At 40.3% G+C, this 17,250-nt stretch overlaps 1 protein-coding gene across 5 annotated transcripts in view; it reads left to right on the top strand.

The window, feature by feature from the left end:
* Alk (Anaplastic lymphoma kinase) overlaps positions 1-17,250 on the top strand; it is a 730,031-nt gene that overhangs the window by 472,819 nt on the left and 239,962 nt on the right. For all 5 annotated transcript variants that reach the window (XM_067151542.2, XM_067151544.2, XM_067151543.2 and 2 more), the window contains exon 3: positions 1,626-1,756. In XM_067151542.2, coding sequence (XP_067007643.2) covers positions 1,626-1,756 — 131 coding nt within the window. The remainder of the gene's footprint in view (positions 1-1,625; positions 1,757-17,250) is intronic.

Below are 17,250 nucleotides of genomic sequence, written 5' to 3'. Positions count from 1 at the left end.
TACATGGATTTGGGCAAAACTGTTGTACTGTATGACATGTTGATGACAAGAGTTACTGTCAGCTCACTCAGATCGTAACAGCAAATAGTCGGACCTCAGTGCAGCAAATCACTCATCAGTTCTATGCTGGACAACAATGATGTGTGAGCAACCATACCATCCAGAACCACCTCCTCACCATGCGATAAAGAAGCAAATGTGTCCTATAAGGGTACCTCTGTTAAACACCTGTCACAAAACACGACGACTGACATGGTCAAAGGGACACTACCATTGGATGCTCTAAGCATGGAAAAAGTTTGCCTGGATAGATGAGTTAAACTGCCAGATGGTGCATGTTGATGGTCAGGCATGAGTGCATTGTCAACCAGATGAGGCACTGGATCTGCCTTGCCAGTGGAATACAGTTCTGGCTGGTATTGGTGGTATCCTTGTATGGACACTGGAATGAAATGAGGTCTCTGGCACATCTGACAGCATCCCTCACTGGTGAACATTACAGGAACCTGTTGGCAGATCACGTTTACCTGTTTACCTGCAGGCAAATGATACATACAGCAATACAATGTTGCAACCTGTTGCTCCTGAATTGTTGCTGACTGGTTCGATGAGAACTCCACAGATGTGAGGATACTTTCCTGCTCCCCAAGGAGTCACAATCTCAATCCCATTGAACACATCTAAGATGCTGTCAAGAGGTATGTGCATGACATGAGCTCTGCTCTGACCAATCTTCATGGGTTATAGGAGGCTGTGTAGTGATCATGGGTTCCCCAAAGCTTCTGGTGTCTTGTGAAGTCCATGCCACACCGCGTTGCCACTGTCATAAAGGCTAAAGTAGGTGTTACATGTTAATAGCCAGGTACCTCTAATATGCTTTATAGTGCTAATTCTCTGAAAACCATAAAATTAATTCTTGGGATATGAAACTTATTATTATTATTATTATTATTATTATTATTATTATTATTATTATTATTATTATTATTATTATTATTATTATTATTATTATCATCATCATCATTATCTTCATCATCATCACCATCATCATCGTTTCAGTGCTTAGTCTACAAGCCTTTGTAAATGAACTAAGGGCCTCCACAATCCTTTATTTGCAAGTGGCTCTTTGGCTCCATTTAGTCCTCCACCTCTTTACCTTTAAATTGTCTAGAAACTGATTATAACGGTTGTCTCCTTTGTCTCCCTCTGTTTCTCTTACTCTCCATGACCAAGTCCATTATTCTCCTAGGTAACCTGTCCTCCTCCATTCACCTGACATGACATCACTACTGAAGCCAGTTCATGTGCACAGTTTTATCTGTCAAGTTCATTCCTAACTTAGCCTCTTTCTTCTTTTTGGTGGTGCCCTTCTGTCATTATTCACTCATGTTTATACCAGAATTATTCTTGCTATTTTCATGTCTGTTACTTCCAGCTTATGAGTATGATATTCTAAGTCCATCCAGCTTTCACTAGCAAAGTTGGTCTCAGACTGACTTTATTATATCTATTTTTTAAAATATTTTTGTAATAATAAATAGTACAAATATATTTTTTTAAATCACTGTTTATTATCAATTATAGAGTAACTGTAGGCCTAATACATTTTGATTTCATTGTTTCAGATGGGAAAAGAATCTTTTCACCCTTGGCCGAATTAGTCAAGAATTTAACATCGTGCTGGAGGTTGTGACGAGTGGAAGAGTACCGTCCCACTTAGCTATGGACAATATCAGACTCCTTGATTGCTTCCCTGGTAAGGTGGTTGTTCTTTATGAAGTATAAATTACATCTGTTAGTACTTGTGATCTGACAGCCTCCGTGGCTCAGGTGGCAGTGTGCCGGCCTCTCGCCGCTGGGTTCTGTGGTTCAAATCCTGGTCACTCCATGTGAGATTTGTGCTGAACAAAATGGAGGCGGGACAGGTTTTTCTCCGGGTACTCCAATTTTCCCTGTCATCTTTTATTCCAGCAACACTCTCCATTACCATTTCATTTCATCTGTCATTCATTAATTATTGCCCAAAAGGAGTGCGACAGGCTTCGGCAGCCGGCACATTCATATCCTCGCCACTAGATGAGGGCTTCATTCATTCATTCCTTTCCTGATCCGGTCAAATGACTGGAAACTGGCTGTGGATTTTCATTTCTGTACTTGTGATCTATCATACTACTGTAGTATAAAATGCTTGATTATCTTATTATACAAAGAGCACTAGGAAAGATTTGCAATGTGAGTGAATGCTTTAGACTTTAAAAATAATTTCCACCACACTCAATACACTTCTCCATACGTCAAAACCAGTCACTAAACCAACTCTGCCACTTTTCTTCGGTTACATTTTCATACTCTTGATCCCATGCTGCCAGAAGCACCTCGTCGGATCAAAAACGCCGCCCTTTCAGCTTCATCTTCACTTCTGGGAAGAGTGCGAAGACACATGGGGAAAGATCAGGACTGTATGGAGGGTGATGAAGCACAGTCACCCCTGATCTGGCAAGAAAATCCATTGTTACATTAGCACAATGTGCTGGAGCATTGTCGTGATGCAAGAGCAAAGTGTTGAGCCATGACCTCGGACGGAGCTGCTTGAGAGCCTGGATGACCTGAGGCAGACAAGTCCCACTGTACCGCTTCGCAGTAACTATCCTTTGTGTTTCTAGAACAACCCTAGTCAGGATGCCCCGTTTAGTGGCGAATACTGCAATCATCCTTTTCTTCACTGAGCATGACTTTCGCACAGTCACAGGAGTACCCTCAACTTCAAACATCCGCACCTTGTTCTGGGATTTTGTTGAGACATCGTAATAATAAAGCCAAGTTTCGTCACCTGTAATGATGCTATTGACATTACACAAAGTCCCATTTTCAAACTGTTTTAGCATTTTTTGGCACCATTTCACTCGATGTGCCGTTTGTTCCTCTGAAAGTAAATGGGGTACACAATGGAACAAACGTTTCTTACATCGAGATGGTCATGTAGAATTGAATGAATAGCTGGTGCAGAGATGTGGAGGGTCTCTTCTACCTGCCGATATGTCAACCGCCTCTCTTGCTTCAACATTTTCCTTAAGCTTCAATGTTTTTCTTAGTCACTGATTCAGACGGTCGCCGAGAATGAGGATCGTCTTCAACCCCAAAATTTCCCCTCTGGAACTCTTTGTACCAGCGGAAAATTGTTGTTCAATGTGGACAGTCTTTCCCCAGTACAGGAGTCATTTCCTCCAGGCACTGGTCAACAGTTAATCCACGAGCAAAATTGTAGCGGATAATTGCGCGATATTCACGTTTAGACCACACTGACATCTTAACTTGCTTTCAATCCCACTGCTTGGTAACAACTGGTGTGAAGGTCGCACCTTGCTGTTTTCTAGACTGGTTTTCACCCCTCTTTTCATCCCTCACCATAACAGGGGTGTCTAGCCAACCGTTACCTTGGTGAAATTCAAAGAATGTGAGGCTTTAGCAATAGATTTCTATGGATCCTGTTTTCAGTTGCTTTGCTAATTTGTACATTTAGTTCATTGGTAACTTGTTCATCAGTACCATAAGAAAGAGTTCTACTTGCTAACTAGTATCCATATTTTCATAGCCTACTGACTTGAAATGAACAAAAATAAACTTCTGCTGCCATTTACAAAATTGCAAGTTCAAAAAAGTACATAATCAACAAAATATCAATGCTATCAGTTATTCAAAATAAAGCATGGCTAATCAAAAAATATTTAACTGCTCAAAAAATTGTCTCCTTACCGAATAAATCAGAGAAAAATATTGTACATAGAGGTAAAGGTAAGGTAAGGGTGTGTTCTGCCCGAAGGCAGGTCCGAACCTCCACGGAGGGGTACCTGAGCCGGAGTTTACGTACGGTAGGGTGGCTAGTTCCTTTCCGCTCCTCCATCCCCTTACCCCCCACCAACAGCGCGTGGCAACCCATCCACTTCTCAACCACGCCCGATGTTGCTTAACTTCGGAGATCTCATGGGATCCGGTGTTTCAACACGGCTACGGCCGTTGGCTACATAGAGGTGGTAGTGATTAAAGAGGAAGTACAACTAGGCAACTACCTTTTATTAACACTAATCAGAGAGAAAAAATTGAAGGGGTTTGACACTTCAAAAAATGAAGGTATAAGCCAAAGAAAGACAAGGACCACAAAGGTCATGAAAATGAAAGACACCCTAGGACTTGCAACCCAATACCATTGTGGTCGGAAAAGAACAGTTGTTGACCAAGTGATGTCAGACAGGATAGATGAAAGTGAGGATCCTGGCACAAGTAAGTGGAAGCAATGCCAGGACTCAGCTAAGGACCCTATGGTCACCAACCTATGCTCCCAAGTTAAGAACCTCTGGGGCATCTTTTAGTCACCTCTTATGGCAGACAGTGAATACCATGGATGTTATTTATTACTGACCCTATTAGTGCTTCTAACCCAATATCCTTGATAAATTTTGTCAAGAAGGTTGAATTCCAACTTCAGCTTAGCAAAATTGATTTGAAACTCTAGAAGAATATGAGACAGAGCAGAACTGAACTGAAATCTGGGACATGGTTACAGAAGCAGTAAAAGAAGTTATGAAGGGAAAGGTCATAGACAGGATGACTTGGTTTGCTGGTTTGGGGATGAATATGTTGAGGTGTTAATATAAAGGAGAGAAGTCAAAGAGAACTGGCTGAGAGAAGACTTCATGCTGGGAAAGGTGCAGTTTGAAGAAGTGTTCAAGAAGTCTCAAATGACTCCCAGGAAAGCAAACAGAAAGGTTGTCAACAATTCAGGAGCAAATGAATACTTGGTTGGAAACAAGACCATAGAAATATATTAGAAATTTACATCTTTTCAAGAAGCTGACAGAAGCTTTTTCTGAGTAACAGTGAAAGAATTTTAACCATTCAAGATTGTCGCTCATTGGCAAGTTACACATCACTGACAAGTCAATGCACGACACAAACAAGACCATTGGGAATGAAATGGCAATGGTTCAAACATAATATGGAGTCAGTCGTTGTTACATGAATAATATGGCTGTCCATTACCAGAGTCGAAGATAGTTGGACGAAAGTGAAAGAGGTTGTTCTTAAAGCTGCATATGCTATTCTTGAAACTTTGAGTTTAAGATAACAACAGATTGACAAAGAAGCAATCATGATGTCAGTGGTGTGGTTAGCAAGAAGAAATAGTTATATCATGATTTTCTCACCACCTCATCGGAATGCCTTCAGAGCGGTTCATGGGGAGTCAAGGAAGATTGTGACAACGGCACTTGGAATGCAGATCTTGATGAGAAACTTGACATAACATGGAAGGACCCATTGAATAAATCAATGTTGCTGAAGTTAACACTGCTTTAAAAAAAACAAAGCTGGGAAAAACCACTGATCCAGACAACCTTGGAGTAATAATGTGATGCAGTAGCTGATTAATATTACTGTTCAACAAAATTTATCAAAGATGGATGAATGCTGTCTGATTGACTGACTGACATCAGAGAATCACTGTAACAATCTTCAAGAAGGGAAGTTGCACCAAGTGTGCAAACTACCACCTGATCTGAATTCTAAGCCAATTTTCAAACACATTCTGGTTAAATTGATTTACAAGATTGTCAAAATGACCAAGAATCAAGCTGGATATGTGAGGAATTGTAGCACAATCACTGCAATGCATGCTGTATGAATATACACTATTACACTATTAGAAATACAAACTGCTTGATCTTGCTTTCCTGGATATCAATGAAGTATTCGATCATGTGCTACTTGTCCTGGTTTAGCTAGCATTTTGAAAAGTGTCCAAAAGTACCTTGTTGCTTGGTTGCCACTACTTTATCCAGTGCCCTGAAGCTACTTCCAAGCTGCTGAAGGTGCATCCAGTAATTTCTGGTTGTCCCTGTGATGGGTACTGTTGTGGGCAGATCTACGTCAGTCGATATCCTGGACCCTTCTGTATGCTGACTATGAAAAACAAACTTAATCTTCAACATCAGTCCCAGAATGGAATAATAGATTGGTGTGGACTGCAACTCAACATTAATACAGTGGAGCCCCTCTAATCTGAACCTCAGTTGGAAAACCTTGAATAATTCCAATGTAATTGGTCTGCTATTAGAAATTATAAATTTTCTAGCTAGCTCATTCTTGGTTGCCAATGTTTTGCCCCAGTGTGCCAGTTAGCTGTGAAATGTACACTGAAGAAAATGGAAATTGTTACACCCAGAAGGCGTGGTGCTACATTGCTGCAATTGAACATGCAGGACGAGTGTTCGGTTGTGATTCGATGATTACACTTTCAGGGCCCTCTGACCGCAAGTTTGGACAAGAATCAATACAGGATGTGCCCACCACGAGCTGCAATACATTGATGAATTCGTCAAGGCATGGAGTCAATAAGGCCCTGGACCGCTTCCTGAGAAATTGTGGCCCATGCTTGCTGCATTGCACGGGTCAGTTCCAGAGTTGTGGGTGGCTGAGGACGGTTGGCCATTTGTCGACCCATCATGTCCCACACATGCTCAATAGGACTAAGGTCCGGGGATCTGGCGGGCCATTCTAAGGTTGTGATGTCGTGGAGAGCTTCTCTGGAGATGCGTGCAGTGTGAACCCGGATATTGTCCTGCTGAAACATTCCATTAGCAATGTTTGCCATCATAGGGACAACCACTGGATTGAGTACCCTATCAACGTACTGTTGAGCAGTCATAGTGCCCTCAACAAGCACTAATTGTGATTTCACATTAAAGCCAATAGCTCCCCAGACCATAATGCTTGGTGTTGGCCCTGTGTGCCTCTCGACAATAAGATCTGGGTGGCCCTTCTCCCCGGTACATCGGCGCACATGATTCCGGCGATCACTGCAGGCAAGACAGAAGCGCGATTCATCACTAAAGACAACCCTATGCCATTCGTTGACACACATCGATCTTTCTTGACACCAAGCCAGCCTTACACGTCGCTGTTGTAGGGTCAATGGAACACCTTCTGCAGGGACACGGGCTCGTAAGCCAGCTGCACGCAGGCGATTACCAACTGTTTGTTGTGTAATGTGGGGTGCCACAGCTGCTCGAATTTGTGCTGCTGTTGCATGGGGTTCCATCCGGGCCATCTGAATGATGCGGCGATCTACTCTCACAGTTGTCCGTCACGCTGGGCCTGTGCCAGGTCTACGAGTGTGGGTACCTTCATTTGACCACTGCTGCCATACACATTGTACCGTAGATGCCTGTCGGTCAACACGTGCAGCAACAGTCCTTAGCGATAACCCAGCCTCACACAGCCCAATTATCCGAGCCCTCTCAAACGGCGACAGTTGTTGATAGCGTGCTCTTCTCTGTCGTCGAGGCATGTTTGACGGGGAACACTTCACTGCACAGACTGCAAGTCAACTACGCTACACCAGAATCCGTATACTGGAGTTGATTCCTCCGCGACCAACCACGTGGGGAGACCTGTAGCAACAATCCAATGGGTCTAAAACTTTGACCATTTACATACCTACATGGCATCGTTCCATATCTTGAAAATCAACACAAACAACCAATGCCTTCATGGTGTAGCAATTTCCATTTTCTTCAGTGTATTATATCAAATAATATACCAATTATGTTGGAACTATGAACTTGCTCATTTAGGACAGATATTTCAAGTTCCCTGTGGGAATCAAAATCTATATTGAACCTGAATAATCCAAACACAAAAATTTCTGAAAGGAAAAATATCAAAGAAATTTCATATTAAAATGGGCTTGTATTGCATGCTCGAACATCAAATGTACTATAAAAATAATACAATATATAATTACATACAGTACAGATCAACAGATTTAATACTCAACAAATGTAACAGTGAAAATGATAAAACAATGCAGTATCTTCTTACATCATTCATTATTACAAAAAATTCAGTCCCTTTCTGCTGACACAGATGGAAATCCTAAGGATGGCACAATACACCAGAACTTCATGAACATCATGTCTGCCACTATTGCACTCTATGTACTGCAGGGATGTCTCCAATTCTTTTGCTGTGTCCCAATGAGTAATTCTAGGTAGTGGAGCTGTACCTTCTTTATCTGAATTACAAGAAAAACTATTTCCTGGTCAATCATAACTTGATCTCTGTGTCAGCTGCCAACAACTCGTTCACATCTGTTTCCTCTCCTTCTTCACAGTCTGGGATTTGCTTAATGAGATGTAAAACTTCAAGTCTGGTCTCCTCTGCTTGGTCTGGGTTTTCACTGTTGGCCATAACTTTTTCCTTGAATTCTAAGTAATTGCTTTTTGACATTTTCCCATCACTCAGCCACCCAATAAATCACTTCTTTGATAGTGATTTGTTTGAGGACATTGACAATGGTTTTAGAAGTGCCTTCATTTTTTATTAAGGATCTTTGGAGCATCTTGTTATAAACAATTTTCATGTTTTGTAGCAGTTGTTGGTCCATTGGTTGTAACAATGGCATAACATTTAGAGGCAGATTTTTCTTTAATAGTGGTTTAATGTTACATTAACACATTGAAGGTATTTGGCCACACAAGGATGGGAAAAGGCTAGGACTGGGAAGGAAGCGGCCATACCCTTAATTAAGGTACAGCGCCAGCATTACATACATACATACATACATACATACATACATACATACATTATCATTATAGACTGTTATGCCTTTCAGCGTTCAGTCTGAAAGCCTCTGAGAATTTACTAAATGTCGCCACAATCCTCGATTTGCAACTAGTGTTGTGGCTTCATTTACATCTATACCTCTTATCTTTAAATCGTTAGAAACCCAGTCTAACCATCGTCGTCTTGGTCTCCCTCTACTTCTCTTACCCTCCATAGCAGAGTCCATTATTCTCCTAGGTAACCTATCCTCCTCCATTCACCTCACATGACCCTACCACCGAAGCCGCTTTATGCGTACAGCTTCATCCATCGAGTTCATTCCTAAATTAGCCTTTTTCTCCTCATTCCGAGTACCCTCCTGCCATTGTTCCCACCTGTTTGTACCAGCAATCATTCTTGCTACTTTCATATCTGTTACTTCTTATTTATGAATAAGATATCCTGATTCCACCCAGCTTTTGCTCCCGTAAAGCAAAGTTGGTCTGAAAACAGACCGATGTAAAGATAGTTTCGTCTGGGAGCTGACTTCCTTCTTACAGAATACTGCTAATCGCAACTGCGAGCTCACTGCATTAGCTTTACTACACCTTGATTCAATCTCACTTACTATATGTTTGTGGGTTACTGTAGTCACGTCCTAGTTCGTGAACCATGGGCAATGGCTGAGTGGCCTAGTAAGTGGTCCTGAGAGTCGGGATACCAGTTGCTATGGAATGGGAGTGGGCATCTCGGACATATTCTGAGTCCTGCCCCTCCTTGTGCTCAGGCGGCTAGGACTATACAATTCACCGGTGGTCCATAACCCGTTAGAGGAGAGATCCTCACTTGGACTATGTGCAAGTAGGGTAGCATCCTGCTTCATGAATTTACCGAGCTCAGAATATTTTAAGCAAGCCTCGCCAGCCTGGTGTGAAAATAGAAAATCACCTTCAGGGCTGCCGACAGTGGGATTTGAATCAACCATCTCCCAAATGCAATCTCACAGCTAATCGACCCTATCCCTGTGGTCACCTTGGTCGGTAGAGGCAGAAAAATTACTCTTATATCTCCATTGATCAGTTCGCCTGTTAAGGGGTGAACTGGTGCATTATCCAAAATAAATAACACCCTGAGTGGTAGATCATTTTCTGCATTAAACCTTTTCCTTTACTGAAGGCACAAACTGGTTATGAATACATTTTTTTAATAATGCACTAGTCATTAATGCTATATTTTGGTTCCTGTAGAAGACAGGGAGATTGTTCTTATTGATGTTTTTGAACACTCTTGGATATTTTGATTTTCCAACAACCATAAGTCATAACTTGTGATTCCCTGTTGTATCATATAACATGCTAGAACTGTGACATGTTCTGTGCTCATCTTGAAACTGTGAGCTTTAGCTACAACATCTTAATACTTAATCTAGTTTCATTGCACTTGTAAACTTCTTAGGGTGAAAACTTCTGCAATGAAACCATGCCATGTGATCAGCTGATAATTATTCTCTGTTGATAGATAACTGTTGTACCCTGTGCCTCCTCTTCCATTGGTTCAGCTAGCCATTACTTTCAGTAAATTTGAAATTACTGTTCATCAGCTTATTGAGCTGGTGTCTTTTTTCTAGGATTATAGGACCACTCAGCCTAACATCTCTCTGTTTTTCTTGCAAAAACCATACAAGGATGAGCTCATCAACTTTGTCAAAGTCTGACATTTTTTACGTACGGTGCTCCTCAATTATTCTCTTGGTCACAGTTCTGCAAATTTGTTCTACAGTGGAGTCTCGTTAATCCGAACTAATTGGGACCGGAGTCTGTTCGGATTACAAAATTTTCGGATTAACCGGAAAATATTTTCTAATAATAATGTTATTGTTTTTACGTCCCACTAACTACTCTTACGGTTTCTTGAGACGCCTAGGTGCCGGGATTTTCTCCCGTAGGTGTTCTTTTATGTGCCAGTAAATCTACTTACGCCAGGCTGACGTATTTGAGCACCTTCAAATACCACAAGACTGAGCCAGGATCGAACCTGCCAAGTTGGGGTCAGAAGGTCAGCGCCTCAACCGTCTGAGGAAAATAGTTTCTACAATACAGTACAGTACATACTGTAATTTGAAATGACCATTATTTAGCAGTTACATTAATAAAATACTGTGTAAAATTACAATAAGGTAGTTTAGAACCCGTAGAGGAGAAAACGACTAAAACTAGGTTAAAACTTATCTCCTAAAACTGCTAAAATACAGTAACGTTTTACACTAGTCTCATATTCAGATGCCGCGGCTGCCTAGAACTTGCCGTACACTACGTCGAGCAACACTCCACTACTACACCCATTGATGTGATGTTTATGAGATTCTGGTTTAACACTGCATCTTCGAGTAGGTCCCAATCACTACGGCAAAAGAAACTAACAGACTTTGTAAAGATGAACGCCCAGTGATTGATGGTTCATGATGTATAATTATGTTTACATTAAGTTATTCTAGAAAAATATGACTAATAAAGTACAAGTAAGTCTTCATTCTATAATATGTTCTTTCATTTCAATAAGGTGTACTTTTTAAAAAAAAATTGAATATTTCAGTTTGGATTAACTGGACTTTCGGATTAACGGGGTTTGGATTAACGGGACTCTAGTGTATTTTGATTCAATTTTTCGTCCAATCATTTATCATGACTTTTCCAATTCTGAATTCAGCTGGTATTTGTTCCACTTTCCCCTTTATCTAAACATTTCAAAATTTCAAGTTTATCTTGTTATGAACGTCATACAGCGGTGTTGGACTTAGCTCCACATTTCATTGTTCTATGTGTGTTCTTTGTGTATGTTTTGAATTTAATAAAAATAATAGCTTCATTGTTTTATGCCCGAAGTAAATGTGTGTTTTCGTTATTTCATTTTCATCAGGTGAACTGCACAAATAGATTGAAACTTCTCTATAAAAATGTACTGTAATTGTGCAATATGACTCAAGATAGTGTAAGGATGAATATCCCTTTACTGAATAATGGCAATTACATATTTTGGAAAACAAGGATGCCATCTACGTTTGTACGTGATGATTTATAGGAAAATATCAGTGAGCCAAAACCCGAAGATGCAAATGATGACTGGAGAAAGAAGGATTAACAAGGCTATAGCGTACATTATGTTGAGTGTTGAGGATAGCTAATTCATTCATTTTGCTCATCTGGGAAACATGTGTGATGCATGGAAAACATTGTTAAAGAAATAAGAGAAATTCACGTTCAGCAGCAGGCTGTATTTATGTCAGAAGTTGTAGGGAATACCCTATTGTAACGGCTGATGGACAAGCATATTGATGCTATCATGGAAGTGATCGGATTGCTGTGAGCATCAGGTAAGCCTCTTGAGAATAACGAAATTTTCGCAGAATTATTGGTGAGCCTTCCAAAAATATACTCAGGAATCATTACAGTGCTTGAAGGTTGTGTTGAAGCAGATTTAACTATAGAATACCTAACAGGAAAAAATACTCGACGGGTATAAAAACTTATAACAATTAGTTGGTCCGTTATTGGACATTATAAATTTTCCAGCTAACTCATTCCTCGTTGCCAACCTTTTTCCCCATTGTACTAAGTTGGGCTCATCAGTTGGTAAATAGCACACCTACCAAGACGCATGGCTAGTGTATATTGTCAAAGCAGGTGAGTCGGGGAAATGATGACTTGGAGACAGGACTACAGTCAACCACAACAGACTCAAGTAAGATTACTAATCATGATAAAAAAAGGATCGTACAAAGGTGCGAAAAATAAAAATTATAGAGAGACCATAATATGTTATTTTTTTCAAAAACATTCTGTATATTCCACTACTGGACGATAATTTGATTTCTGTCAAATGAAAAACAGAACAAGGTCAGCATATAATTTTTGAGAAGAATTCATGTGGAATCTACAAAGGACACAAGATCATTACTGAGAGAAGAAGCAACGGAAATTTATTCCGACTTCAAACTGTGACTCCAAGGCAGGTAGCTAACATGGCAAGAGAAGGATGTCTCCATCTATGGCATCGTTGATTGGGGCACAGGGATCTAGCTGCAGTTAAGCAATTAATTAGCGAACAATTGGCTACAGAGATTTGAGTATCTTCATACTCGGAGGAGGTAATATGCAATAATTGTATTAAAGGAAAACTAGGTCAATCAAAGTCTTTGGATGCTATGCCAAGAGGAACAGAACCAATGAGACTTATCCATTTTGATCTGTGGGCATATGCAAATGGCAATACCTATTGACAATGGATATTTTCTGACACTAATCGACAATTATTCAAGATTTACTGTAATGAGATTAGTCAAATTCAAGGATGAAGTACCAGGTGCCATACACTAATATATCACCCTAATGTCAAAATGAGATTTGGGAGGAAACAATTTCCATTCACACAGAAAATGGCAAAGAATATGTTTGCCAAGAACTTGAGATATTTCTGTGGAAAGAGGGAATACAACATCAGCCTGTCACCTATACTCTTCAGCAGAATGGCATCACAGAGAGGAAAAACAGGTCACTAACTGAATCTGTGAAATGTATGCTATCAGATGCTGGATTGGAAAACCATTACTGGGGAGAAGCTGTATTAACAATAGCATACATACAAAATTGGTCAGTGAGTCGGAGTATCAATAAAACTCCAGTTGAGTTATTCACAGGAATAAAACCTGATGTTAGTCTTAGTTTGGGATCAAGATTTATTCCTTGATTCCCAAGCAGAAATGCAAGAAATGGGATGATAAAGCAGCAGAATATGTTCTTATTGGGTATGACTGAACTAAAGTGTATAGGATTTTCGACCCTAAGACAGCCAAGGTTTGGGTCAGCAGGTCTGTGAAAATAGTCTAATATGAAACCAGTCACACAAATCTTGTTAGCAGTAAAATGCCTGAAGGAAAAATCAATGTCATCTTGAAGACCAACTCATTAATGAAGGGTATTTCTATTGAAATGTGTTTACCTAATAATAACGCACAAGATTCTTATGAAGAAAAGGATGACTTGGAAGAGGAATTTGACAGCACAACTGAAATTGAAGAGGAATCCCAAAGACCTGCATCAGAACAGGGAAATAAAGGAGTACCACAATCAAGATTGACCTACAGATTACATGAGAGAACCAAGCATATGGGATGAACTGCTGAAAATGGCACCCTTTAAGCAAAAGTTATGGTCAACTGCTGCTGAAGAGGAAATACATATTCTAAAGGAACATAAAGTATGGGAACCGGCAGATCTTCCATCTGGATAGAAAGCGATTTCAAAACAAAACGAGACAGGGTTGGAAACGTCCACATGTATAAGGCCCGTTTGGTAGCTCAAGTTTTTTGCAAACATTTGGAGAAGATTTGGATGAAACATTTACACCAGTTTTAAAACATGAGACTATTAGAGTTTTTGTTCTTGTAGCTGCACAGAAATGTCTCCATGTTCAACATTTGGATGTTAAATCTGCATACTTGAATGGTGAATTAACAGAAGATATATACCAGGTGGTCCACCAGCCCCTTGAGATCCAGTTTTATGCATCCCTTCACATTTACTACAATTCTGAAAGACATCGGTCCCTCTCCCTAAACTGGGATAATATAATGAGGTGTGTGTTTATGGGCTAGAAGACAGCAAGAATCGTGTGTGCCACTATTAATTAATTATGGGTACCTCAATCTATATATATATAAAAGCAAGTTGGGCTGGAGCGATGTATATATAAATATTTAAAAATGAAAAAAGACGTGAATTAATGAGGCACTTCCAGAAATCTCAGAAATTTGAAACTTGGTATGGGAGAAGCTGATGATCCCAGGATCCCTAGAAAAATCGGAAATTCTCAAAATTCCCTGAAGGGGGCACGCTGGGGGGGCTCAAATTTTGGGCTCAGCATAAGAACGCAGTCATATAATATGTCCGAAACGGCAACCTATAGCTTTTGTGGGCTTAAAAATTTTCGGGAATTTCCTAATTTTTATCCCCCGTCCCCCAAAATCAAGATGGCGGCACAACCTGCCAGACGAGGTAGACAATTGAAATTTGGTGAAAGTATAGTTTTTAGTCCCTAACCGACGGGAAAATTCCAAGATGTTCAAATTTTTCACTTTTTACCCCCAAAGATATCGAAATATGGAGGCAATTTTAATGACTGTGCAGATATTCCTTTTGAGCTATTTTTTTGCTAAACGGTAAGTCTTATCACAAAACGGATGGCACAATGTCACTTCAATTTGGAGTGATCTACAACTTTGATCCTGTGACATTTTGTCGTATCTCTCTCCCTTATACATTAAATTTGGCCGTATTTCTGGATTGTTCGTAAATTTGGTGATTTTTACAAGTATATTTCATTGTTTGACACACTTAGAAGAATGATAGGATCATCACGTTGGGTGCGCACATTGGCACGATTAAGGGCCATGTGTGGACCAAATTTCATGTTTCTAGCTTATACATAAGTAGGCAAAAAGTAATGTAAAATGTTAAAAATGTACCCAAATTTCACCCTATTCAAAATTTGAACTCAATTTACCCCCTTAATATGGGAGATACGAGGAAATGGTGCAGACACAAACATTTAGAGCAATAAATGAGGCATCTAATGGCGCAAACCGTTTCTTAATATCATGCACCGTTTAGGAGATATGAATCTCGTGCTCATGCTTATCCGTCATCTATATATATAAAAGCAAGTCGGGCTGGAGTGATGTATATATAAATAGTTAAAAATGAAAAAAAGACGTGAATTAATGAGGCACTACGAGAAATCTCAGAAATTTGAAACTTGTACGGGAGTAGCTGATGACCCCAAGATATGGCCATAAAGTGCGTCTTATTGTACAATCCGTTTTTCGATTTGATGTACCGTTTAGCAGCAGTTATTCTGTAAATGATGGTTAACATCCTTATACTTCCATATGACGACTATATTCTTTCAATGACATTGATTTGTAGCAATCTAGAAAGGGTTTGTCTGCCATTGGTATTAAATACATTGCAAATCGATAGTGACTGTCAGAAGGAGGGCTTCTGCTATTGTTTTCAGTCCTCCCCACATCGACTTTGACAGGCAGTAAGAATGGGGTCGTCGTCCATCTCTTGTGCACTATTTTAATGCATAATTCCCTTCTCGATTCGACTAGCAGAACTCTAGGGAGCATGCAATTTTTTTTCAAAACTATTTTACGTGATCCTGTTTGTCAGTAGGCAAGGGTGTCTTCCATTATAAACAAATTGACCCATCTAAAATGTGACTGACGATAGGCATAGTGGCCTGCTATTATAATGGAATCTCACCAACTCGGTGTGACTGGCAGGAAGCTGACTGGCATTAGAAAATGTGTCTGCCATTATAAAGATAAGAACGCAACTCACTTTTGACTGGCAGTAAGGAAGGTCCTTGCAAATATAATAAAAGTTCCTCAACTGTAATCTATCTGAAAGTAGGAATTGGAGTCTGCCATTGTAATGAAACCTCCCCAAATCGATTTTGGCCGCGCACTAGGCAGTGGGGTCTGCCGTTAAATGAAAATGACCTTATTCGTTGTGAATTGCAGTAAACAAGTGGACTTGCCGTTATCATCGCAATTCCGCAAATCACACTTTCATTGGAAACAACGTCTGTGGATTTCACAATACTGATTTTCGGATAAAGCCAAGACAAACCCAATTTAAAATTCTTATTTACTTCATGAGCACTAATTTACTTTGATATCCGTATACAATGTAGAGTACCGTAGCGAAGCACGGGTACATTTGCTAATTGACCCATAAAATGAATACAGATATGCAGAGCACGTACTTTAAAACAGGAGGTGGACGCACAGCCCGGGAGCACGGTATTGTATAGGCTGGGAAGTGGGTGTCATAGGTCAAGTGTCGCAGTAGCTCACATGGCAAGTGGGTGGGGAGATATGTGATAGTGGACGGTGCTTGAGGTAGGAGGTTCGAATCCCACATAAGATTTTTTTTTTTTTTAACAGCCAGTTGCCTGGGATGTGGTAAGGTTGCATACTTGATAGCTTTCAAGGACTGATATGTTTATTTGACCCTGTAAAAGACCGTATGTATCGTTGCATTGGGTACGGTGCTGGGTTGGACAAGGGTGAAGAGATGATGTTCTGTCGTACATGTTCCAAACTTTGTAGGGCAAAGCATACCCCATTGTAATGATAACAACATGCGATGGCAGGTAAGTATGTAGCTGCGCGAACTCCCTCCTTCGAAGCAATTCACAACACAAAGTTTATTCACTGCCGTGAGGTGTATTCCAGTGAAGAGTATGTGGATATGTTACTTATCTATGGAGAATCTAGACAGAATGCATACCAGGCACAAGGCCTGTACCAAGAACGTTATCCGGATAGACGACAATCGATGGGCATGACATTTTGAAGTGTGGAAAGTGGCCTGCAGGATATTGCATCCCTGGGAAGGACACGCCTGTTCAAGATCGTCCCATGATGTCTGCTGACAATGAAGAGGTCATGTTTGATGCTACCCGGCGTAACCCTCATACTAGCATACGGGCCATTGCACAGGAAATGAACATCAGCTGAGCGTCTGTTATGCGGATATTGTATAATGTCCAATAACAGACCATTTATATTGGTATTGTATACCCACT

This window comes from Anabrus simplex, chromosome 7 (assembly GCF_040414725.1).
Source record: "Anabrus simplex isolate iqAnaSimp1 chromosome 7, ASM4041472v1, whole genome shotgun sequence".
NCBI lineage: Eukaryota > Metazoa > Arthropoda > Insecta > Orthoptera > Tettigoniidae > Anabrus > Anabrus simplex.
This window is presented reverse-complemented; position numbering and strand designations above follow the sequence as displayed.